Source organism: Panthera pardus, unplaced genomic scaffold (assembly GCF_024362965.1).
Source record: "Panthera pardus isolate Hobbes unplaced genomic scaffold, ASM2436296v1 HiC_scaffold_10, whole genome shotgun sequence".
NCBI lineage: Eukaryota > Metazoa > Chordata > Mammalia > Carnivora > Felidae > Panthera > Panthera pardus.
The window spans coordinates 63,280,122-63,306,202 of NW_026526655.1; the positions used below are offsets into that span (position 1 = coordinate 63,280,122).

A 26,081-nucleotide genomic window follows, 5' to 3' on the forward strand; every position below is an offset into this window, starting at 1 on the left:
ATTGGTGGGGTTCCCTCTCTGGGGGAGAGGGAACTAAGGACATGGGTGGTCTTGTTACTGAAATGGTTCACCTGATGTTCAGGTAGAAGAAGAAAGCAAAGTCCCAAGTAGGTGATAGTTGAGACTTGTCAACCTTTCCAAGTGTGGTACTGGGTCTCATTACACAGGTGTGACCGGCGCAATGACTGTGGTGACTACAGTGACGAGAGGGACTGCTTGTACCCCACCTGCAGTGAGAGCGAGTTTACCTGTCAGAACGGGCTGTGCATTTATAAGCAGGAAGTCTGTGATGGGGAAAATGACTGTAGAGATGGATCTGATGAGGAGGAGCACTTGTGCCACACTCCAGAGACTACGTGCCCCCCTCATCAGTTCAAGTGTAACAACGGGAACTGCATCGATATGGTAAAAGTCTGCAACCACCTAGATGACTGCTCAGACAACAGTGATGAGAAAGGATGTGGTGAGTATAGCAGAAGCTTTGGGAAAAGGAAAACAGGGAGACTGAATGTGGATTCTCAACCCTTTATGACTCACAGGGACTTCCCAGTCTGTCCTCTAAATAGTATATCACTAGGAAATTACTATTGCTTGTCTATCAGAACTCAAGGATTTCTTGGTATATAAGGTCAGTACACAAACATTGTTCAGCTAATTCATCAGTTGGGCAGTTATTACAGAGAATGGAAGATGAACAAATTCATACCATTGGTAGTTAAACAGCATTGTTAAACAGGGCAAACAGTGTTGATTCTCTTTGAACCCTTGAAATGACTTGTTGCCTGAGCTGTCCCTCTGCTAGGATTCCTTTGCCTATTCATTTTCATCCTCAGGTGACTGAAGGGGAGAGTTTTAAACCCCCTCTCACTCTAACCTCCCCAGGTAAACCAGTTGAGCATTTATAAAACATAGAATTAATGGGAACATGTTATCTTCCCTGCGTAGTTTCTGGGTGAACTTGGCTATGTGTCACAGGACCAGCTACAAGTACACTTAGGAGGCTGCTGGCCGGCTCATCCTATCTTATGAGAACCAAATGTCTACATCTCTTCCCAGCACCCTGTTCAGTGATGTCGCCCTGGTAACCTGGAATTGGTCATGTGAGAGAGTCATACCATGGAAATGGGAGATGCTACAAATCACAGCATTCCTCTACCTACCCGCCCCCCCTCCCCGAGATGCTGTTTTACCAGCATAACACCTGCCAGGCTCTTTCCTTTTGCTCTTCTTTCTCCTCTCTCCCGCCGTTTTACTTTTTAAATTATTAGTTACAAGGAGAGTAGCAGGTATAGGATTAGAAGTCAAACTTAATCTTACTAGTTATATTAGTTGTTCAAACCACCAGTGAAGCATTAAGTAGGGGAGGAAGTTGAAAAATGGTGACTTTTGAATAATCTATGGCCTTTAGAAAGCCCTTATTGTCTGTCTTCCTTTAGCATGTTTCATTAAGAATTGGGCCGTCGAGTGGGAAGCTTGACCCATTATGGTGGGTCCTTGGTGGACATTTTAGCTTCTCTAATACCTGTCTTTTACTTACAGGTGTTAACGAATGCAATGACCCTTTACTAAGTGGCTGTGACCAAAACTGCACAGACACCCTCACCAGTTTCTATTGTTCTTGCCGTCCTGGTTACAAGCTTATGTTTGACAATCGGAGTTGTGATGATATTGATGAATGCAAGGAGACGCCCTTTGTCTGTAGCCAGAAGTGTGAGAATGTAATGGGTTCTTACATCTGTAAGTGTGCCCCAGGCTACCTCCGAGAACCAGATGGAAAAAGCTGTCGGCAGAACAGTAACATCGAGCCCTATCTCATTTTTAGCAACCGTTACTATTTGAGAAATCTAACTCTAGATGGCCATTTTTACTCCCTCATTTTGCAAGGACTGGGCAATGCTGTGGCATTGGATTTTGACCGAGTAGAAAAGAGACTGTATTGGATTGATGCAGAGAATAAAGTCATTGAGAGAATGTTTCTGAATAAGACAAACAGGGAGATAGTCATAAACCACAAACTACCAGCTGCAGAAAGTCTGGCCGTAGACTGGGTTACCAGGTAAGAAAACATGGAGGAGCTTTTTAAAAGTTAAAAGGGCTCTTAAGAAATATTATAGGCAATGTTTTCAGCTTTGTAAAAATATTTGTTTGTCTATTTATTTGAGACAGAAAAACAGAGTGAACAGGGGAGGGGCAGAGGGAGAGAGGGAGACAGATTCCCAAGCAGCTCCGAGCCCTATGTGGGGCTTGAACTCAGGAGTCGTGAGATCATAACTTGAGCTGAAACCAAGAGTCGGACGCTTAACTGACTAAGGCACCCAGGTGCCCCTGTTTTTATCTTAGTAGAGAATTGAATCCAAGCTTGTGGACACCTCATTCATCAGGATTTACCCAACTGAATTAACTGGCAATTCTTGTAGATTTATGCATACTCATTTCCTCATTCTCGTCCTTAAAAGGATGCTGCCATGCTAATAGTTAAATAGTCTGAACATCCAGGTTGGTTGGAACAGGGGTCCCCTCTTGCAAGGAGACACTCATTCTCCTTCCAGTTGGAACTGACCATCAGATCTTAAATGACCCTCAAATTCTAGGGGGCATTGAATCCTTTGCTTTAAGACTCTGGTGAAAGTCGTGAACCTCTTGCTGGATAAAAGCACTTAGAACATTTACACTTGCACAACTTTGCATTGGTTTTAGAAGGTTCATAGATCCCTCAAAGCCTCACCTACGCTGATGGTAGATTAAGGACCACAGATTAAGAATAGAAAATAAATGGATTTTACTGAATAGCAATATATTTAGAACTGAAATATCCTTGAGGTAGAGGTTTTTAAAAGATTCTAATAAGTGTCTGAAGGTTCTTAAGTTTGATTAAGTAAGATTGCCCAGAATAAGCAACTCATTTTGTCAGCCTAGTCTGACAGGGCCAGGGAGGGGTAAGGTTTCTCTGTATCTTAAGGTTGTCATAATTCAGAGTTCCTTAGCGCGGTCTCAATAATTCACTTAGACAAATCTGCTTCCTCGGCTCTCTCATATGACACTAATTGCTTTCCCTTCTGTGACCCTGCTCCTCTAAGCCTTTACATTGCCTGAGAAGGATGCCCTATGCTGCATTAAGAAAGCAAAGCCAAAATCCTTATTCGAGGTGTGGCCCCAGAATTCCCTATGTGACAATCTCTTTAAGGTGGGAATTGTAGTTCACAATCTTGAATCTTCTGTTGCCTCATTGCAGGAAGGTTAGTTTCCTGTCTCCCCTTGCCCCTGTTTTCTTGGGGGAAAGTGCCTTCTAGCAGCGGTCTTTGTGATTCCACCATAGTACGGATAGGAAACTTGGTAGCTAAACTGTTTAACAAGCAAAATGGCTTTATCAGTAACTCCTGGCCTTTCATTTCAGAAAACTCTACTGGGTGGATGCCTACCTGAATTGCCTCTCTGTCTCTGACCTTGATGGTCGATACCGCCGCAAGTTGGCCGAGCACTGTGTGGATGTCAACAATACCTTCTGCTTTGAAAATCCCAGAGGAATTGCCCTCCACCCTCAATATGGGTATTGTCTCCCTGTCATCTTGGGCTCTTCTCTCATGCCCTTATTCTGCCTCTGTAACCAAAAAGGCTGTTCACATACTTATCTCAAGGCCAATATCTTGCTGGGATTTGTCTTCTGCTTTTCTTAACTGGTAAATGGTTTAGTTATAATGGGTAGAAGCATGGCATACTCAAATGATATTCATCAATTGTTCTGTTTGCTATGACATACCATTTCACTTTTCAAGTCACCTGTTTTGGCTGCATGCAGAGAAAATTGAGGTTAAAAAAAAAAACCAAAACACCACCTCTACTGAACTCTCCATGTGAAACCCACTGAAATCCCCAGTTAATCATGTTCATTCTTGAGCATTTCCTATACATCATCCTTTTTAAAGATTGTTTTCTGTTAGTTCTCTTTCCTTTCTGAGAGACTCTGTAGCATGTCAGTTCTATGTCTCTATTTGGAGAAAAGCGATGTCTTTTGGCTACTGACTTCTTTCGGCTTCAAGGACTGACCCTTTGTGTTTTCTCCAACAGGCATGTCTACTGGGCGGACTGGGCTCACCGAGCATACATTGGGAGAGTAGGCATGGATGGAGTGAATAAGTCTGTGATTATTTCTACCAAGATAGAGTGGCCCAATGGCATCACCATTGACTACACCAACGATCTACTCTATTGGGCAGATGCCCACCTGGGTTACATTGAGTACGTACAGAAAAAAAGATAAAGTAAACTGGGCAACTGTTTATTCCAGGGCTTCTGTTGCCAGTGTGTTATTCCCAGGCAGCTTCTAACTACCTGTGTGTTAGAAGTCACTTGGAAGTCATTTCTAAACAAAACTGCCTATAGGCAATTCACTGAGCTCTGTGGTTATGGTATAGTAGAAAGAATGTGAAGATTGAAGCCAGATAGATTAGGTTTTTGTCCTGGTGCTTTCATTTCTTATTGCTTTTTCATCTAGGAAATGGAGGTAGTAAACTCTCCCTTATTATAGACAGCTTGGTGCTCAACTCGTCTTAATTTTCTTATCCCTTTTTTAACCTTTTTTTTTTTTTTAATTTAATGTTTATTTTTGAGAGAGAGAGAGTGCACGCACGTGCCCGAGTTGGGGAGGGGCAGAGAGAGAGGGAGACACAGAATCTGAAGCAGGCTCCAGGCTCTGAGCTGTCAGTGCAGAACCTGATGTGGGGCTCAAATTCACAAACCGTGAGATCATGACCTGAGTTGAAATAAGACGCTTAACCAACTGAGCCACCCAGGCACCCCTAACCTTTTTGTTTTGAAAATTGAGACATATAACATTGGTCAAGAAGGTCTTGAAGTTTTCCTGTAAGTTACCATAAGTTATCATGTTTTGGAGATATTTTTAATATTGTATGTCTAACATCAAATTTCTTAGCTGCTAGCTCGTTCCACTTCCCATTTGAGTTTTAGGGTCTACTCTAAAATTGATACCAGTATTTTGACATAGACTCATAGCAATGAGCAAGGCAATAGAACTGGAAGGACCTGGAAATCTGGCCATAGATGCTCTGTGATATCTTGAAATCAGAAAACCTCCTCTGGAATTTTATTTGTCTGGAAAAGTACTCATCAATAGTGCCCAAGGAATGATTCATAATAAATGTGCTGCCAGGGTATGCAAAGTGAAGCCTTCAGGCCTATACTTTCACTCAGTTAGTATATTCCTTGCAGGTGACACTGAGAACCTCGCTGTCTCTTAAGGACAGCTTCTCCTCAGAAATGTTCGTGAAAAGGCAAAATCCCAGCTTTATATTGCTATCCTCTGATTTCTTCCAGTGACTTAGGAAACAAAAATTGTGTCCATCCCAGGATATCAAAAGGATGTTGAATGGAGAACATTAATGTAAGAGGTTATAAGCCTATAAGAGCTGAACCAGCTGCATCTGTAGCAAAGCAACCATGGTTAGGATTTAGGGATTGTTGAACTCCTGTGGCTATTCCTATTTTTTAAGCATGGCTCTTTCAATTTTTACATCTTGTGTTCAGCTAAAATATGTTTTAAGTTTGGTTTTTGTTTAATTAGAGTCTAAGAGTTTCGGGGAGGATCTGAGGTAACCTTCAGTTACCACTAGAAGGTAGAATTTTATTAATTGATTTTTCAGTTCATCTATCCCTAAAGCTATTAGAAGAAAGGAGTTAGCTTCATTAAGTGACTCTTCCTCCCACCCTAGGTATTCTGATTTGGAGGGCCGCCATCGACATACCGTGTATGACGGGACACTCTCTCACCCCTTTGCTATTACCATTTTTGAAGACATTATTTATTGGACAGATTGGAATACAAGGACAGTTGAAAAGGGAAACAAATATGACGGATCAGATAGGACTGTCCTGGTGAACACAACACATAAACCGTTTGACATCCACGTGTATCATCCATACAGGCAGCCAGTTGGTGAGTACGTGACTGAGAAGCCTGGCCCAGTTGCTTTAGTTTCTGTGCATGCCATTCTTATTTCTTTAAGCATAAACATAATCTATAAAGAGAATGACATCACTTGTTAGTGTTTCCTGCAAAGCATATGGGAAAGGCTGCTTATAACCCATTTAGCCCATTCTCCCACCCACCTCCCCTCCAACCCTCAGTTTCTTCTCTGTCTTTAAGAGTCTCTTATGGTTTGTTTCCCTCTCTGTTTTCATCTTATTTTTCTTTTCCTTTCCCTATGTTCATCTGTTGTGTTTCTCAAATTCTGCACATGAGTGAAATCATATGATGTCTGTGTTTCTCTGACTTATTTTGCTTAGCATAATACTCTCCAGTTCCATCCACCTTGTTGCAAATGGCAAGATTTCATTCTTTTCATTGCCGAGTAATATTCCATTGTATTAACATACCGCTTCTTCTTTATCCATTTATCAGTTGATGGACATTTGGTCTCTTTCCATAGTTTGGCTATTGTTGATAGTGGTATATAACTTTTTTTTTCTTAACATCTGGTTTATTCTGGGCTTTTGTTTTTAATAAGAATTAACAATTGTTATGTTGCTGTAGTTACTGAGCTGAAGTATTTGGTGAGAGAACTGAAGTATTTTAAAGTGGGTTAAAAATATCATGACATTTCACCCCTAAATACTTAAGAAAGCACCTTTGAAAAATAAGGGCATTTCCTATGTAACCACAATAAATAGTCATTCCATAATACCAATCTATTAAATGATTGATTTAAAGGAAATGTTTAAAAAGAAAATTACAATAATTATAAAACATCATTTATTAAATGTCTAGTTGTGTATGACATTTTATGTGTTAAACATATGTTATGCTTGTCATCTGGAAGGTAGTAATGTTAAGAGCAACACAGTGTCTCATAAGTTAGGGAAAATTTTTTCTTTTGAACTAATATTCCTCATCATGTAGTTAAAACCATTGTATAATTTAAAGATAATCTAGCAAAGGTCTGGAATATGCTTTGGGGATAGAATGGATTTTGTGGGCCTGCTTTGTTGTGGTGTTTTGTTAAAACATGATAAACTTATAAGTAAGGAAAAATGAGAATTGGCAAAATAAGGATATTCAGGTCCTCCCACCCCCCGGAAGTAAATACTTTTGATATTATTTAAACAGAAGTTCAAATTAGGGGCGCCTGGCTGTATTAGTTGGTAGGGCACAGACTCTTGCTCTTGGAGTCTTGTGTGTGAGCCCCATGTTGGGGATAGAATTTACTTAATAATAAAATATAAGTTCAAATTAATCTTTACCTCCAAGTGATGACCCAGAAAATTAGTAAAGGTGCTACTGCACAGTTTACCTGTTCGCTTCATTCTTGGCCATACTTCTATTGCCCATATTCTCAGAATGAAAGAAAAATTTCTAGCATCTGCTAGAAATTAAAACTGTTAGGTTCTGGGCACATGAACTTAAGCTAAGTTCCCCACCTGATCTCCAAAGACTTTGAGAAACACATATTTTCTAGTCCTAAACACCAGTGGGTATGCCTTACTTCTGGTAGCACATAGATCAGTTTTCTCAAAGCATAGCATTGCTTACACAGTTCTACCATCTGTCCTATTTATGAATTTTTGGAAAAAGCATGTAACTGGGATAATGATTTTTCTTATGAGAGGTGACTAGTTTGATTAGGTGAGCAGTCAGCTCACCTGTGCTTGATATTTTAAATGAATGAACATATATTTTCCTTCTTTCACTAGTGAGCAATCCCTGTGGGGCCAACAATGGTGGCTGTTCTCATCTCTGCCTCATCACAGCAGGAGGAAATGGATTCACCTGTGAGTGTCCAGATGACTTCCGAACCATCCATATGGGTGACCTCAACTTCTGCCTGCCCAAGTGCTCTAGCACCCAATTCCTGTGTGCTAACAATGAAAAGTAAGGCTCTCTCTTCCCTCACCCCACTGCCTCTCCATCCCTGTGGACACCCATTGAACTTCGAGGGTCCAAAGGATGGGAATTTCCTAATAAACTCAGATTTTGGGTAATTAATGTGGTTCATTCGGAATGCACCAAGACTCTCTGTCTCCAAGTTCAGATAATATCTCCCATGAATAGAAGCTATTTATTAACCAAAAGGTCATACCTACATATGCAAGTATTTATATTTTAGAGAGAAAGCAAGCTGTGTTTTTTATTTCTAATAAATTGTTCTAGGTGTCAGGCCCAAGACTGTATATGTGCACACTGAAAAATAGTCCTCAAGAGTTGTAGAATTTCTTTCTTTCCCACTCATATACTGGCCTAGCTTCTTAGTTAACTATGCCAGAGGATCCAGGATTATACATTTAAATCCATTTTTGATCATTTGTGTCTGTTACAAAACATGCCCACAGGTTATTTCCCTAACAATGGCTGTAGGCCACTGATGACTGAGTCAGGGGGAGGTGTTAATTCAGATCATGGCATGTAAGATTCAATGGCCGATTAGTCTGCTTAAGTAAAATACCTTAGATTAAGGATCTAACATATGCCTATCTTGACCTAGGCTGTCAATAAATGTAAGTGCCCTCTACCTTTCCAACCAATACCTGTATGCCTTTTATGTCACCCCAGCAGATATTGCCAACCAATTCCTGCTACCAGAATCACAACCCAAACACACACTCCACTGTCTTCTGTGGCAGGAATTCAATCGTTAGGTCAAAGCATTTTTTCCAGCATGCATTTGAGTCTTAACCAACCTGTTCCATCTTATCTAGTTAGTTATATTTTCTCTGAAAATACACCACAGTAAAATAGTCCTGCGTATTATCACCTGGGATTCAGGTTTGACATCTTCTCTCTGGATAGCCTCTCCTACCAAGTGTTTTGCTAAGAGAAGTGCTGCGTTTTGTCTGTCAGGTGTATTCCTATCTGGTGGAAATGTGATGGACAGAGAGACTGCTCGGATGGCTCTGATGAACCAGTCCTTTGCCCACAGCGCTACTGCCCATTAGGCCAGTTCCAGTGCAAGGATGGCAACTGTACCAGCTCGCACTTCCTGTGCAACGCTCACCAAGATTGCCCTGATGGCTCTGATGAAGACCAGATTCTTTGTGGTGTGTTGAATTGCTTTATGCCTTCTTTGCCCATTTCTTTTTTTTTTTTTAATTTTTTTTTAAACGTTTATTTATTTTTGAGACAGAGAGAGACAGAGCATGAACAGGGGAGGGGCAGAGAGAGAGGGAGACACAGAATCTGAAACAGGCTCCAGGCTCTGAGCTGTCAGCACAGAGCCCGACACGGGGCTCGAACTCACGGACCGTGAGATCATGACCTGAGCTGAAGTCAGACGCTTAACCGACCAAGCCACCCAGGCGCCCCTCTTTGCCCATTTCTATAGCAGATTGTGTGCGATTGTGATTCTGTGGGGATCTTCTGCATGCCGTAACCCAAAAACTAGTCCACAATCCTAGAAGAAATGTCGCGTCCGTACTATATTTTTATAAAGTAAGGTCTTTATAGGGCAAACAGTTGAGGTAGGTCGTATGTCATCTGCATTCCGTGATTCTTTACCATGTGCTCTGCATGGAAAGAATGCATGCAGGAATCCTCCTGGGGCGCTAACATTGAGGGCGAAATGAGGGTTTCCCACTCTCATTTTAAACAAGGACACTCGTGTGTAATATTTATTTGTGTTTTCATTTTTAAAAGCCAAGAAGGAAACCCTCCAAACGAAAAACAACACATTAATAACAACAAACGTGAAGTTTGAAACATGTTGTCCATTAGGAGAACAGGGAGAGGAGAGGGTGAATTTAGTATGCCATCAGAGAGTAGTCTTGAACCCCTAATTCTGCATGCAAGAGAAAGATATTTATGAATATAGGAGACGGTCATAGTCAAAAGAGTAACCGACTATGTAGTTGTGCTGGTTGACAATAAGCGCATTAGGACGTGAGTCCTCTGAAAAGAAATTGTGATCAGGCTCTCCAAGATCCATCAGAGTAAATTAGGAGCTTCTTTTCCTGACACCTTGCAACGCAATGCCCCTGCTTGCAGAGCATCACCGCTGCGAGTCCAACGAATGGCAGTGTGCCAACAAACGTTGCATCCCAGAAGCCTGGCGGTGTGACTCGGAGAACGACTGCGGGGATAACTCAGATGAAGATGTTTACAACTGTGCCAGCAGGATCTGCCAGCCAGGCTATTTTAAGTGTGCCAATAACCACTGCATCCCTCAAGGCTGGAAGTGTGATGTGGACAATGACTGTGGAGACTACTCGGATGAGCCGGTGTCAGAATGCAGTAAGTGCGAGGGACATGCATGACCCGGATCAGGAAACCAAGGGGCCCCTGCTTTGGCCCCATGGCACACTTCCCGTTGGCTCTCCCTGCTAACTCTGGCACTGCAAGGCCAAGTATGGCTTGCAGGTGGAACCAGACCCAGTTTTGAAAGTGTCTGATTCCTCCTCTCAAGACCCCGAATATCTTACTACCCAGAATATTTTGTATGTTTAGCGCTTTCTCATTTGAGCCTTAGGGCAACACTGTGAGGTAGGGAATGTATTACCAATTCCCACTTTACAGATGAGGAAACTGAGGTTCACATTAAGTGGATGATCACATTTGTATTTCGTGGTAGACCTGACACCCAGGTTTCTTTTTGCTTCAAGCCTGGTTCTCCCCCACCCCAGCCCCCATAGTTATCCTGTAACTGGGATAGTGAAGAAACTTAAGACACTTTCTGTTCTTGGTAAATAGATCACACCTAAAACAGACACATGTTGCCAGAATTAATCCAGTTGGTAACATGATAATTGTTTACTCCTTAATATGACAATGGGGAGGTATCTTTTGGTGCTGTTTTCATGCAGGACTGAGACTTCAGTTCTGACTTTGCTATTTCCTCTCTTTTCAGTGAGCCATCGCTGTGACAACCATACAGAATTCAGCTGTAGGACGAACTACCGCTGTGTCCCACAGTGGGCTGTGTGCAATGGTTTTGATGACTGCAGGGACAACAGTGATGAGCAAGGCTGTGGTAGGAGGGGCTGCAGGGGTTGTGGGGGGAAAGCAAGAAAACCTAAGTGTCAGGTGCCATCTAGGAGATGAGAGTGCATTTCCCGTGTCATTATTGTTCGTTTGTTTAGCTCTGGAACAGTGCCTTCTGATAACATGGCACATTTTTGTAGCATTTTATCAGATAATGGGGGGAGTTTAATGTATATCATCTTAAATGAAATCCCATCCCAAAGGATGTTGTAATTGGGCAAGATGTTAAGATATCAGGAACTTATATAATTTCTCCTAAATGTGGCATCCTTATTCACACTTGACAAGTTTAAATTGTCTAATTATATAGATTGATTAAAATTGATGGAAGGATGGTACAGAAAAGATGGGGTATCTGTCTCTAAAAAAATGATTCATCATCAGAGTATTTCTTATCTGAAGATTTTCATATTCTGAATGTCTCTCTGTCCATACCATCTATTAGAAAGCTGAAGTCACCCCAGCAACATTGACAGAACTTAGGGGCAAAAGGCCCAATGAATTAATAGAATCTGTCAAGGTTAGCCATATACTTTTCACTTGAAACCCAAATGTCTGTGAGTGTATATGCCAGGCTTAGTTGGAAGAGAGTAAGGAAGATAACAGGTTATTTTAACACCGAATTTAATAACACTGAATTTAATCAACTAAAGGCAATGAGATGGAAATGTTCTATTAGCTCGTGGCATCACTTAATCTTCCTTTCCAGGCCTTTGTTGCAAATTTACAAGCCAGATACCAGTTCATTTTTTGAGCAGTTTTTATGAAAGAGAATGAATCTAATTTGTAGCAGTTTCAAGTTTAAGTAGGATAGGTTCAGGTTAGCCAAAAGAGGGATATTGATAGTACATGTTGCTGGTGTTCCTCTCCGGGAGCTTTGAGTCTATGGTAGCATAATTCTCAGATTGTCTCGCAAGAAAGCCAGCACTACCTTGGCATTTCTTGACCTTTGGCTTCTGAAATCTTGGCAATGACTGTGCTTTGTAGAGGAGAGGACGTGCAAACCTTTGGGAGAATTCCGCTGTAATAACCACCACTGCATCCCTCTTCGCTGGAAATGTGACGGGCACAATGACTGTGGAGATAACTCAGATGAGGAAAACTGCGGTGAGTGTTCAGGGTTTTGTGTGCCACTAGAGCTGTGATGCTTGTTCTTTTTGTCCATAACTCAGTTGTCTATGCCATTCTTCCTCGATGGGTAGGATGACAATGACCTGACCTCTTGCTTTCTGCTGACTGCTACATTTCTACTTTTTCTTTGGATAAAGACATAAACATCTCCTTTTAAGATGCTTATAATGAAATTTTGGGGAGAAGGATGTTTACCCAAGTATGTTTTTTGCTTGTTAAACTTATTTATATCTAACTTTTTCTACAAAGAACTTGAGGTGACTTATAATAAATCAAGAACAAATATAACAAGATAAATAGAATAGAAAGAAAAAAAATCAGAACGAAGAGAAGTTAAGGAAGGAAAGGTGCTAACCCAAAGACTTTGCTTCTTAAGCACTTGCCCCAAAATGGCCTTAATAGCAGAGGAAAGAGATCTTGAAGGCTAATGGTTAAATGACTGGTCAGGTTTTAGCTCCTCTCTCCCAATGAAGGTGCTAACTACAAAGAATTGGATAGGGAGGTCAAGAAAAGGAATCCAAAGGTCTGGATCATATCAAACTAGATAGTCAGTCTTGAATAACTGGATGCATTCTGAAAACAACTTTGAGACCCTGCCCTGAACGTATTATTAGTGATTCATGATATACATGTCAATTTCAGATCGACTAATACGGAATGCATTCTTTTTTTTTAAGTTAGCCTCACACTCAGTTTGGGGCGTGAACTCACAACCCTGAGATCAAGAGTCATATGCTCTGCTGACTGAGCCAGCCAGGTGAATTGTAATATGGAATATATTGTAACTTTGGTCACCTTTTGGAAATAAGAAGTGATCACCGTTTGCCATGGGCAATTGAGAGAATCAGAATGCTGATTGCACCTGCAAATATCAATTGGCTAAAAACTTCTTACATGAAAGTGTGATCCACTGGAATTTTAAATTTGAGAAAGTTCATGTTTAATTCTATTGGAGGTTATCTAGACTATCATGAAATCAACAATTATCTTGAGATTAAATCATATTTGGACAAACCTCTTAATAAAGGTCATTCTTTATATTCTTAAAATTGAGTTAGAAGGTCTCATTTTGGAGGGCAGACAGTCGGCCAGCCCAAGCAAATTGCTAGGACTTGGGACACAGGAGTGCCTCGCACACTGAGGGTATTCAGGCCAACTCACAAGTCTGTCTTCTGTGTGTGATTCCTGGTCCTCACTGATGGCTGTGTGGCTTTCCTTTTCAGTCCCCCGGGAGTGCTCAGAAAGTGAATTTCGTTGTGATGATCAAAGCTGCATCCCCTCTCGTTGGGTCTGTGACCATACCAATGACTGTGGAGACAACTCAGATGAACGAGACTGTGGTAACTGTCAGAGCGCTTTGAGAGGCTTACCAGGGGTGGTGGTAGTAGGGTCAGCATTGTTGACAGAAGTAGGGACTTCAAATGCGACTTTATATGTTTTTTCAGGGTAAAACAATTTTTTTTTTGTAATTTGTGTTATATATAAACCTTAGCATAACACAGTACCTTCTGTTCTGTATTTTCTATGCTTTTATTCTTAACTTACAGCAGTCTTGATTAATACAAGGGGGAAATGGCAAGAGATTTTTAAAAATCTCATTTTAACTTAAACATTTCCTAGGAGCAGACTTCAGTCTGCATTGTCCTTATAAATGACAACAACAAATACATTCATTTTTTCCTGCTGCTCCCCAGAAAGTGGCCCTCAGGGATATATTACTGTAGTTCCCTGGTATAGGGGCCAGAGGATTAGAATAGGAATCATAAACCCCAAGCGATTTTTTTATAGCTCTTTACTCATTAAGGGTTGGGTCTGGGGATTCCGATTTGTGAGAGAAAGCTGGAGATTATTTAGTAGAGGAGAGATAGGTTGTTGAGTGGGGAAAGTGTATTTTTTGAGAGTTTATTCATTTGCTAACCACAAGTTGTGCATTTGCTGTGAGCCAGTCACAAAGTTTGGATAGTAATGTGATGAAGTACTTACTATATTCCATGGACCTGACTGAGAATGACAAGGCCTTCTGGAATGACAGTCTTTTCTCTTCAGAGTTGAAGACCTGCCAACCTGGATATTTTCAGTGTCAGAGTGGACACTGTGTGCCTGAACAATCAAAATGTGACGGAACCGCTGATTGTCTGGATGCCTCTGATGAAGCCACCTGTCGTAAGTTCTAGGCACCTGTGGTGCTGTTTATCTGAAATGAACACATATGGCCTAGTAGAACCTACCTCTCCATCAGCCACCACTTCTTAGATGAGAACGCCATAGGGATTTTCTATGCATTCATTGATTATCTATCAATGCATTCATTGATAATTATCAGTTCACTTGGGATTTGAGTCACTGTATCCAAGTAGTTCATAATAGTCATTCAAGTGCATTTCATTAACAATATTTTAAATAGAAAATATAGTAAATATCTGTACTAAGAAAAATAGTTACACATTATTAACTACGATACAAATCATTAATTGGAAAAAAACACAGGTAAACAAGAATATTTGAGCAATGAATAGATGGATATAAAGAACTTGGATTGGGTAGTAGAGCATTCTGAATTTATAGCACTAACATTTTTCTAAAGTGCATGATGGCATAAAAAAGTTCTTTAAAACGAAAGCCAATGTGATTATTCACATTTTAGTTTTTATGAATCACTGAATGTATATTCATTGTTGTTGATTGTCTGTGATGGATATTATTGATGTGGTTGCCACATCTTGAAACCTGGTTTCAAAGAAACTGTATAAATAGATGATGGGTAAAGCCAGTACTGACACAGCTGAAGAGTGGCCTTTGCCTCTAAAGAAGAAGTCCAGTGCTATCCACAGAATGACTCACGTCTTTGAAAACTGGGATTGGACAACTGTCCTTAAGAAGTATTCCCTCATTATTCCCTCATGGTTTCAGACAGGCAACAGAACATCTCGATGAATAAGGAAGAGCAGACTATAATGGAAAGGGCTAAAGGAGAAATAGAAGCTAACTTTTCAAAACTAGTACTTTTTCTAATAATTTGAATTTGTCTCCTCCCCACCCACAGCCACTCGCTTCCCCAATGGTGCATATTGCTCGGCTACTATGTTCGAATGTAAAAATCATGTTTGTATCAGGTCATCTTGGAAATGTGATGGTGATAATGACTGTGGAGATGGTTCTGACGAAGAACTTCACCTGTGCTGTAAGAGGCAGAGAAAGGGCGGGTATGGGAGTGGTGTTATCTGGCAAAATCTCAGAGTTTCTTATGTGGAGCATGTGATACCAGAGAGCAGTTGGACAATTTTTGAATACTGGATGCATGAGTGGCATCACTGTGATTGTACTTGGTCTTTTGTCTTAGATCTGTGTTTGAAACATTCATCACTATTCATTTTTAGCCCAAGGATTTGACAAAAATGCCATGTCAGAATATTTCCTTCCCTTCAGAGAAATTTGATTAGGATGCATTATATTTTCACAGTGGCATCTCAACATTTTTCTTGCTACCTCTTTTCTTGTTAGGAACTGAGCATGTTTTGTTTTGCTTTAACTTAATGGATCTTGAAAAATATCTTAAGTATGTGTAACTTTCAAAGAAGTCCTTAGGAAGTTGCTCCCTCTGTAAGATCAAGTGCCCACAGCTACTAAAATTAAATCTTGGAGAGGCATAGACATAGCCACATGAAAAAGTAACCAACACTGTTTTATAGTGTTGCACCTGTCATTCACAGCAAAGTATTTCTGCAACAGTTCTATTAACAATAATTCCAGTGCCCCTGGGTGGCTCAGTCAGTTGACTGTCTGACTGTTGATTTTGGCTCAGATCATGATCTCATGGTTTGTGGGATCAACCCCCCCCCCCCCCCCCCAATCAGGCTCTGTGCTGGCATTGCAGAGCCTGATTGGGATTCCCTCTCTTCCCCTCCCCTGCTTGCACCGGTCTCTCTCTCTCTCTCTCTCTCTCTCTCTCTCTCTCTCTCTCCTTCTCAAAAATAAATGAACTTGAAAAAATAAATATTAACAACACTTCCAAGAATCAGCTCTTGGATCTGACTCCCCTCCCTCCCCCCCGCCCCCCGCCAACCAACCTTATTACAAGTTTCTCCTTCTGCTCCTGTGTGTGGTGCAAAAGCAGAAGGAAAATAAAACAGCCAAAGCCTTCCATGTAGAAGAAGAACACATATGTGTGTTGAGTTTACCCAATTCCAGGTACATGCATGGAGGACCATGCCCCTGTACCAAACAAGTAAGGAACCTGGGTTCTACCTTTGGGTTCCTCACAGGTGCACAAGCATCAGCAAGAAGTCTAATTCAACAAAATGAGACAGGGTTCAAATGTGAAATAGCAACTTTAATGTAAGAGAGGTGAGGGAATTCAGGAAGGAAAGTCTGTCATGGTGGGAAACTTCATGCTCTAGAGAGTCAATGACAACTGCAGTCAGAGGGACAAACAGTGGCCTCCTTGCTATTAGGGTAAGAGCTTGTGTAGGGTCCTGCCAGCCTCTCCAGCTTCATGGCTGTCATTGTCCCCCTTATTCCATGCTCCAGCTACAGAGATTTTGATTCAGGCCCAAACACCTGCCATGCTCTTTCCCCACTCAGAGCCTTCCCAAGTGAAGCCTCTTCTTATCCCTCCTCCCCCGGAACTGGATCAGGTCTCGCCAGTAGATGCTATCATAGCACATCTAGTTTGTGGCTCATAAGGACAAGCATTGTGGCTTTCTTTCTTTTTAAAATTTATTTATTCATCTGAGAGAGAGAGAGAGAGAGAGAGAGAATGAGCAACTGAGGGAGGGACAGAGAGAGAGGAGGAAGAAAGAATGCCAAGCAGGTTCCACACTGCCAGTGCAGAGCCCGATGAGGGGCTCAAACTCAAAAACTACCAGATCATGACCTGAGCTGAAATCAGAGTCAGAGACGCTTAACCGACTGAGCCACCCAGGCACCCCAGGACTGTGTCTTTCTTGTTTGGCATTGTATCTGGTTCCTAGATACAATGCGTGTACTCGATAGTCAAGATGTATTTGTCAGTTGGTTAATTGGATGAACAAATGAATGGATGAATGAAGCCAGACTGTTGCTGGCCGGGGAGCATTTTAGATGCTGACCCGTTCTACTCTTAACGTGTACTTTTGTTTTGCCATCTTTCCTTTCTCAGTGGATGTTTCCTGTGATTCACCATACCGGTTCCGATGTGACAACAATCGCTGCATTTATAAGCACGAGCTGTGCAACCATGTGGATGATTGTGGAGATGGGAGTGATGAGAAAGAGGAGCAGTGTAAGCAAAAGTGAAAAAGAAGAAGGAAAGACGAAGGGCCCCAAATTATCTTCAGTTTGCAAAACGTACCTCTTGGATTTCAGTTCATTCTGTAGAGGCTCGAGTTGGACCTATGACAGTGGATCTCCGTTGACAGTTCTTTACAGACGTATAAACCTACGTGTTACTCAGTTGCATCCCTGCCCGCTTTTTCCTGTCTGATTTGAGCAAGTCCCTTAATTATTCAGTCTTCATTTAAATATTCAATAAGCTTCCACCCCCCCCCTTTTTTTTCTCTTAAAATGAGAACAAACACTAATTGCTGGTTGGCACTTCACAAATTAATGGTTTATTTGTTTTAAAGAAATGAAGTTTGACTACTTTTTAGCCTAGAGTTACTTCTTGCTAATGTAGGCATATGAACTTCTCAATGTCCCACCGAAAAGATCATGTTAAATAAGGCAGCCCCGGTGTTAACAGATCTTGTCTTACATGCATCTTTAAAATGAAAATTCATTTCTCAGAAGAGAAAAATAAGGGATTATTTTAAGATCGAAGTTTCAAACTGGCTGCATTTAATGTTTTAGATATTGAAAAAAATCTCTGCTTCCCCATTTTGAGAATGTTTTAAAATCTATTCATTGGATGGGAGAGTTAATTAATTTTTTGGATAATTTACTTAGGAAAAAGTCAGCGAGGAAAATGATTTCCCCAGACTCCAATTATATTTTTTCCTTAAAGGATACTATTTGGGAAAATTGACATAAATGGCTAATTTTTCTGTTTTCCATCCCTTGTATTGATGTGGCCTTGGAATTCTCCCTGCCAGCTCTCATCCTGGAGGGGACATTGGGGAGGACACTGACACTATTGCAGTCCTCCAGTTGTACCCATTTTGTGTTTTTTTTTTTTTTTCCTTTTGGCAGAGGCTAACCTATGGTTATAACATTGTTGCTATGTTTATTTGAGGTAGAGAACAAAAGGATGAAAACCCAGAAATAAAACACTTAAAAATTTTTGGGCAAGTTTCCCCCTACCCCCCTTCCCTTTCCATTTCCTTTACTGTTAATGCCATTTTTTTTTTTAAATGGATCAAGACAATTATAGCACATGGGAAAATCTGAAAGTGGATAAAAGGGGCTGTAAACTTACTCTTCCCAAAGAGTAAATTGTTAGTTAAAGGAATCATGGCTTGCCATCACAACAGATAAACTGCAAATTTCAATAGCTGAAGATTGCAGAGGTTGATTTAAAGTTCAATGAAGGTCAGACAGTTCTCTGTCCTGTAATTATGCCACCTGGAACACATAGTCTTCGAGGTTGCTGAGGCAGGAGAAGAGAGAAATGGAAGAGGTACACAGGTTCTTAATCTTCTGGGCCTGGAAATGATAGATGTTGCTTGTGCTTGCGGTCATTTGGTTGGAACTGGTCACATGGCCCCAATATGACTGCAAGGGGGACTGGGAAGCCCAGGGAAGTGCATGGATATTTAATGAATAACAATGATTTCCACCACAGTTTACCCTTATGTCAGTAACAATCCGTTTACACATTTCTTCCCATGCATAGAACTCCCTCACCCTCACTCCAAGGGATGTGACTCATAGTCCCATTCAGTAACTGAAATCTAGGAGCCCTGGACGGGTAGGCTGTAGCCCTGCTGTCAATTCCAGATTCGGTTCCCCTTGGTCCATAAATAAGTTTTATTTGTGTCCCCCTTGCCCCCAACAGATAGTGGTGGATCAGGGGGAAGCATAATAGAAATAAAGATTCCCACTGGGCAAAAAAGCATTAGAGATCTACTGCCTTCACCACTCTGTAGCAATTCTGAGACACCAGGTGACACTAGGTGACACATGTTGGCGCATGGCAGTCCTGATTTATGTCTGTTGCTCTGGTGGAGTTATTAACAGTGCCCTTTTACTCTCGACTGTATGGTTACCCTATGTAGACTTTGTGAAGGCCACTACAGTGGGGAGTGGAGGAGATTCACTGACGAGGCCATGGCTCTGCTCTGAGAGGAGCGCTGGGTCTATTGTCCCTCATTGTCTCCACCCCTTGGGAGTATTTCCTTGTCTTTTTCCCTCTTCGGTGAAGAGGGAACAAGAGAATAAGCCCTTTTTAGGAGCTGCACAGCTTTCAGCCACTCCCTGCTTGTAGGTTTGGGGGCCCACGGGTTTTAGAGTCCCCATCAGAGTATTTTGGTTTGCTTGGTCATATATTTCCTGGAAATTGACAGGCTTTTCATCTGTTTGATTCCAGTCACTTCTAAAAGTGAAGAACCTCACTTTTGAGACATAGTTTTTGAATCTGCTTTCTTTTTTTGCTTTGTTTTCCCCATGTACCTTTGTCTCAAATGATCATCAGTTATCTTCAGGCCATCTAGAAAAACAGATGGGCTGTCATTTCATCCAAGTCAGGTTTTCCTGGGTCTTTCTGTCTCAATGACTTCTAAACAGCAGAATCTCACTGTTTGGGATCTAAATGCAGTCAGTTCTTCCCATGCATCTAGACTTTACTTTATTTCATTTCTGCTTATAAATCATCTGGTTCTTCCCTGAGCTTTTCTCTGTCTTAATACTATCTGGCCCAACTGGTAATGACAAGGAATGCACACTACTAACATTCTGTTTTCTAACCTCTTTCCATAGATTGACATGCTCATCGAGCAGTTGGTCTGCCTTCTGATTTTTCCCAAGTCACACTTTTACCAGATGTTTTGCCATTGCATAATATGGGTCTCCATCTTTCCTGCCTCCAATATCACTTTCCTCATTGCTTGCCTCCTGACTATGAAGCCAGTGCCAAATAATTTAGGTGTTTATAATGGAAGCGCTTTATATATATACGATTGAAGGTAATTAATACTAGCTGCTGCACCCAACAAATTTCAAACTCTCAGCAGTGAACCTAATGAAGACTTACTTCTCACCCAGGTAAAGGCCTGTGTAGGTTGCCCAACCCTCCTCCATCTTGTAACTAGGCCACCTGAAACACATGGCTTCCCAGGTTGTCAAAGCAGAGAGGCACGTGGGCTTTATTTGTTTCAGTCTAGCAGTGACATATCTCGCTTCCTACTCATAGCCCATTGACCAGAACGAGTCACATGGTCCCAACATAACTGCAGGGGGGACTGGGAAATGTAGGGGAAGCACAGGCTTATTTGTGAACAATAACCATCTTTGCCACAGAGGGAAGCATCTTGTTGCACAGAAGAGAAGGTTTTGACTTTGACTTTAACTTTTGTTCTTGAATTACAGGTGTAGCTTCGACCTCTAGACCTTGTAGAGAAGATGAATTTAAGTGCAGCAACGGACATTGCATTTCACAACATCTTGTATGCGATGATGTCGATGACTGTGGTGACCATTTTGATGAAACAGGTTGCAGTAAGTAAATATTTATTTCTAGAGTTCATTGGAGTAACTCAGGTTTACCTAATGAAAGCATGCAAGAACATAAAGTAGATGATAACCACATAGTTCTTTTTAATTCAATTTGTGCTCTGAACTGCAGTCATAGCTACCTGTTACTGAGCCTTCACTCTACCAGACGTTGGTACCAGACATTTACTCTGTACCAGACATTGTGCTAAACAGTACATGGATTATCTTATTTCACCCTTGTAACAATCCTATGAGCTGGGTATTATTCTCTTCCTCAATTTTTTTTTTTTTTATTTTTAATGAAGAAACTGGGTTACAGGTTTAAAAACTGGCCATGCCTTTTTGCTGTTAAGAGGTTGAGCAGGAATTTCAATTCTGATCTACCTAACTGCAGAGCACATCCTTCTCCCGTTAACTAGGTGCCTCTCAGCACCTGAAAGCTGTTTTTCATTTATGAGTCTGCATACTTTTTGACCATAAGCTAGATGCAGTATCCTTTGGCACTTAGGGGAAAAGCTTCTAAGGGGAGTTGATAAAGATGGGGATGTCACAGGGAGCCTTGGAAGGAACATTTATTTTTATTGTTAAAGTTGAGGGAGGATTTGTGTAGGAAAAGAATGATGAACACAACCAATGGGTGGTTCTAGTTCAATATTGTGACGGAAATGTTGGGATGACATGTTAATAATTTACACTTTTTTAGTCCTTTAGAGCTCTTATGAAATTCTTGCACATACATTATCTAATTTGTCACTCAAGTCAACCCCATTGGGTTGCTATTACTATGTCTGTCTATATAATCTCAGAGAGCTTTATTAGGACGTTGCTTGAGGTCATGCAGAGTGGCAGAGGCAGGATTCGAATAGTCCTGTGAGTCCCAACAAGACCTCTAGTTTGCTCTGCCACTAGCTGTGCCCTTTTGATCATCAACCGACCTCTCCAGGCCTCCGTTTCTTCCTAGGAAAGAAAGTTCTTCAAACTCTAGGAGCCCATGACTTAATCATCCTAGTTAGTTCCACAAGATTTCAACTTCTTGGGCTTTAAATGCTCTTTCCTGAGGCATCCCAAGGATTTCCTGGCAAATTTTCTCCTGTGTGAGTTACAAAGGAGGGTAAATAACTGGTCATAATGAGTTGATTTGCCTTTTATTTTACCCACTTCCTAGTGGGGCTTGGAGTTTTTGACATAACAATGTGACTTGATGAAATATTTTAAAAAGTATGAACATGACAGGATTTGCAAAACTAGGTGTCAGATTTGAGTCTAGATTTGGTGCCACAACTGACATGTGAACTGTCCCAGGAGTTTGGAGAATTTCCAAGTTGGGCATGGGTCAAACATTAGTTCCTCTTTTAGTTGCCATGTAAAAGGCTCACAATAGACCACAGTACTTTTAATTCAAAAGACATTTGATTAAAAGCAGCCTTTATTGAAAGGGAGTAAGTAGCATAAACATTAATTTAGGTTTGGAAGCAGCATTTTTTTTTTTTTTTTTTTAGGTATTAAGTGGATATGTCATAACGAATTCAGTCTTCTGTGGGTCAATAATTTAAGACATAGAATTCTTATTTAAAATATCAGTTCTCAGGTGCTACTAATCTACTCGCCTTTCTTTTCTTTTCCCTTTCTCCCCTTCTTTCTCCTTCTCTTTTTAATTTTACACTTGATCTTAGCCAAAAGGCCAAGAAGCAATCCTTTTAATTTTAAACAGGATCCCTGAGGTGTTCAGGGCATATATTTGCTTTTTAAAAAATATTTTAAAATCAAGAGAGAAAGACATTAGTATTTTTCTAGCATCATTGAAGTATAAAGAAAATAATTAGCCCCATAAAGGTAGATTGACTTGCTATTTCTCTGCTTAGTGTTCTTATTCCTTCATAAAATAGAAAATAGAGTGCCTATATTGTAAATACAGTGTCATGTTTGGTTTTGGATAGATCTGTTGTTTGTGGATTAAGATGGTGATTGTTTTCAGATGAAAGAAGTTATAAGTTCCTCATATTTGAGGAAGAATCTTATAATGTTATATGGTTTCTGCTCTTGTTTGAAGGACTATTGCTTCATAAGAGTATAACTCACTCAAGGAGGCAATTGGTCTAGAAATGTTTACTTCATGGGACCTTTAGTCACAGAAGATTACAGAGTCTAATTATACACATGAGACCCAGAGAGGTTATGTGTGTAGCTTAGGGCTGTCCAAATTAATAAAAACAGGTCACACTTATTAACATTGTAGTGGTGACATCACTACCAACCTTATAGAAATTTAAAAGAAATTTAAAAGGGAATACTATGAGGAACTTGATGTCAGCAAATTAGACTACTTAGGTGAAATGGCCAAATTCTTAGAAAGACAAAACAATGACATGACTCTAGAAAAAATAAAAAATCAGAATAGACTTATTTAGCAATGTGTAGTTCTTGAGAGCTAGACAAGACCTTTATTATAAGGCGTTCATGTATATAGCTTTGAAGTATGAACTTCAATGGCAACATTCCATTGAATACCATGGTACTTTATTTTGTGATTATTTTTCTTTTTTGAACTCAATGCTTTTAGTCATTTCAAACCTCATATGCTTAAATAGTCATTGTACCCTAAGGAACCCTCATTACCTGCTATAGGAGGCAGATAGATACAAATCTATTTTGCTTTAAAAGGACTGAGCCAGGAGATACCACAGTCTCTTTGGATAAAATATTCAGAAGCCTGTGACCAAGAGAATTTCATTTGAGAGGCAGACAAAGATTGAATCCTTTATGGAGATAACCACCGCCCTTCCCACCCCTGGTTCCCCCATTGTCTCTCACTAGGTATGTTCATCTTTGTCAGCTTCCCTGTAAGACCTGGGTTTGAGGGTTAGATGGAGACTCAGGATAAAAGATGCAAAGTTACAATAATACACAAATGAAAGCCAGATGGCTTTGACAGATATTGGCAGAGACAAGAATTCAGGGCAATGAGGAACAATGAACTGTGAGGATGGAGTATGAGTTATTAAAAGTCTTCCCTGGAGTATGTGGACCCCAGAACAGTAGGGATAACAAGAGTCATTCATATGAGCCCTATAAAAATGGACTATTGTTGAATTTTTTTTGTATTATGAAAGCTATAAAACCAAGAAAATAAATATTAACCATCAAAAGTAAACATCACTTGAATCCTATAACTAAAAGACAACTAATCTTAAAGTTTGGTGTACTTCTGTTGTCTTTTTTTGCACATGTATGTGTAAAAATTATTAATATTAAAAAAAATAAAGATACATAGTCTTTATGTAGTGTTACAATCTTTCCCTCCATTTTTGTTATAGATATTTCCCATGTCAAAGTATCATTTGAAATCATGAATTTGAATGATTGCCTAACAATCCATCATGTAGATAATCATAACTCATTGATTCTAAGATGCATGTTTATTTTCACATTTTAACATCTCTGAAACAAGGATCATTCTTCAGTTGATAACATGCCATAGTGTAAGTCCCAGAGTTTTTCTTTTTTAGTATTACATAAAGTAGTGCACCAGTGGTGGCTTACTCAGATTTGATAAAATGCAGTGTACCATAATTGTTCAAGTTTTCAAAATTTTATTATCAATAATTTATAATCCTTAGATAAATCATAGTGCACATTTTTATTTCTTTTTGAAGGAAAATGTATTAACATGGAAAACTGGATAATAGGGTCTGAATATTTTTAAAGTCCTGGGTTCATATATGTTGTTGCAAAATTCCTTTTAATGCAGGCCACTCTATGGTTCTCATAGCAGTGGTATGACTTATAACTGGCCAACACTTGATATATATGTGTATACATATCTCAGTTGGTCTTCTTATAACTTTATAATTTCCTCCTATTTGTTATGTTGCTCTAACCTGTATCAGTGTCCTTAATTACACATATAATAGGATATATATTACATATATCATTTTATATATCTTAATCCTAATATATATAATATATCAGATATTACATATCTAAATATATATAATAGCAGAACAGATGGTTACAGTTGTAAAGAGCCTCTGACTTCATAGTTCTGGACTCTGGAATTGGATGCCCTGAGGGTAAGCCTGGCAGTGATGAGTAAAATGGAAAAATTGCCTCAAGAATCTAACATTATATACATTTGTATAAGTGGCATTCAGGGTGTTACCAGATATTTGAATACAGGGGTCCTCAATCCTTTACAACGACTTATGGAAAGGGGTTATCTTGAGATGTCCTATAATAGGCTATAGATAAGTGTTTATACCTTTCATTTGTAACACTAAGATTGTTTTTCCAGATACAGGAAAAGAAAGATCATGTGCGGAGAATCTATGCGAACAAAATTGTACGCAGTTAAGTGAAGGAGGCTTTATCTGCTCCTGTAGACCTGGGTTCAAAGCCAGTATTTTGGACAGGAACTCCTGTGATGGTAGAGTATATTTCCTACAATTCCTACTTTTTAGGTTTTCCACTCATTCCCTTTTATTAAACCCCTGTTGAATTCCCTTAATGGGGCCAAACTCTTGGTTCTTGCTCATGAAAATACTTAAGTGCACCAGTAATTTTACTGTTAGAGGGTGACGATCAGTTCTGAGAGTATAAACTGTACGTTCATGATGTATGTAACCAATGATGATGTTAAGATTTTGCTCACTAATTTCTTGGGACATGAAAAAACAACACTCAGGAATGCTGATTACTTTTTTCCCATGCTATCTTGCCAATCCCTAGCAGATGGCTAGGCAGATAGCTCATCCTTAGTAATGTCTGCCGAAGACTTCAGTAATGCTGACTGCTTATTGTATCAGTGTGAGAGACCAGTTTTTTTTAAATAAACACAAATTTTATTTTCTTCATCAAAGTCCAACAACATATATTTGTTACACACTTTCTTATGCCAAACATAAGTGAGTTCTGAGGTATGGGGTTAGAAGCTAGCTTATCAAGATGGTAAGGACTGAGTATGATTTTAAGTGTCTTTTCTTATTTGAATTTTCTGTTTCTAACTCATGATGTATCATACTCAGATGATTGGGACAGTTCTTTTGGAAGCTGAAGCTTAAGAACTCAATCAAAAAAAAAATCAAATGAATGAGTCCCTTTCCTGAAGCTAGTGAGGGCAAGGGAACTGGAACTGAACAACACCAACACACAGCGGCTTTCCAAAAGTGAAAATTTTATTCTGCTATTGTAGAGCTGCACTGTTGCAGTTGAACCCCATCTTCATTGCTTCCTAGCTTTGGGACTTTGGGTTTAGGAATAGTCCATATTGCAGAGTCGCTCTGGAGGACTAAATGAGGGAAAAACAGCAGAGGCATGTGAAACCACATCTGACTCTTAGTAAGTGTTC

The 26,081-nt window shown here is 40.1% G+C and overlaps 1 protein-coding gene across 3 annotated transcripts in view; it reads left to right on the forward strand.

The window, feature by feature from the left end:
- LRP2 (LDL receptor related protein 2) overlaps nucleotides 1-26,081 on the forward strand; it is a 199,207-nt gene that overhangs the window by 150,211 nt on the left and 22,915 nt on the right. For all 3 annotated transcript variants that reach the window (XM_019458730.2, XM_019458737.2, XM_019458747.2), the window contains 16 exons: nucleotides 168-463; nucleotides 1,540-2,056; nucleotides 3,395-3,547; nucleotides 4,066-4,236; nucleotides 5,727-5,950; nucleotides 7,705-7,882; nucleotides 8,849-9,045; nucleotides 9,989-10,234; nucleotides 10,848-10,970; nucleotides 11,969-12,088; nucleotides 13,336-13,452; nucleotides 14,159-14,275; nucleotides 15,156-15,293; nucleotides 17,250-17,372; nucleotides 20,612-20,740; nucleotides 25,029-25,160. In XM_019458730.2, the coding sequence (XP_019314275.2) occupies nucleotides 168-463; nucleotides 1,540-2,056; nucleotides 3,395-3,547; nucleotides 4,066-4,236; nucleotides 5,727-5,950; nucleotides 7,705-7,882; nucleotides 8,849-9,045; nucleotides 9,989-10,234; nucleotides 10,848-10,970; nucleotides 11,969-12,088; nucleotides 13,336-13,452; nucleotides 14,159-14,275; nucleotides 15,156-15,293; nucleotides 17,250-17,372; nucleotides 20,612-20,740; nucleotides 25,029-25,160 (2,981 nt within the window). The remainder of the gene's footprint in view (nucleotides 1-167; nucleotides 464-1,539; nucleotides 2,057-3,394; nucleotides 3,548-4,065; nucleotides 4,237-5,726; nucleotides 5,951-7,704; nucleotides 7,883-8,848; nucleotides 9,046-9,988; nucleotides 10,235-10,847; nucleotides 10,971-11,968; nucleotides 12,089-13,335; nucleotides 13,453-14,158; nucleotides 14,276-15,155; nucleotides 15,294-17,249; nucleotides 17,373-20,611; nucleotides 20,741-25,028; nucleotides 25,161-26,081) is intronic.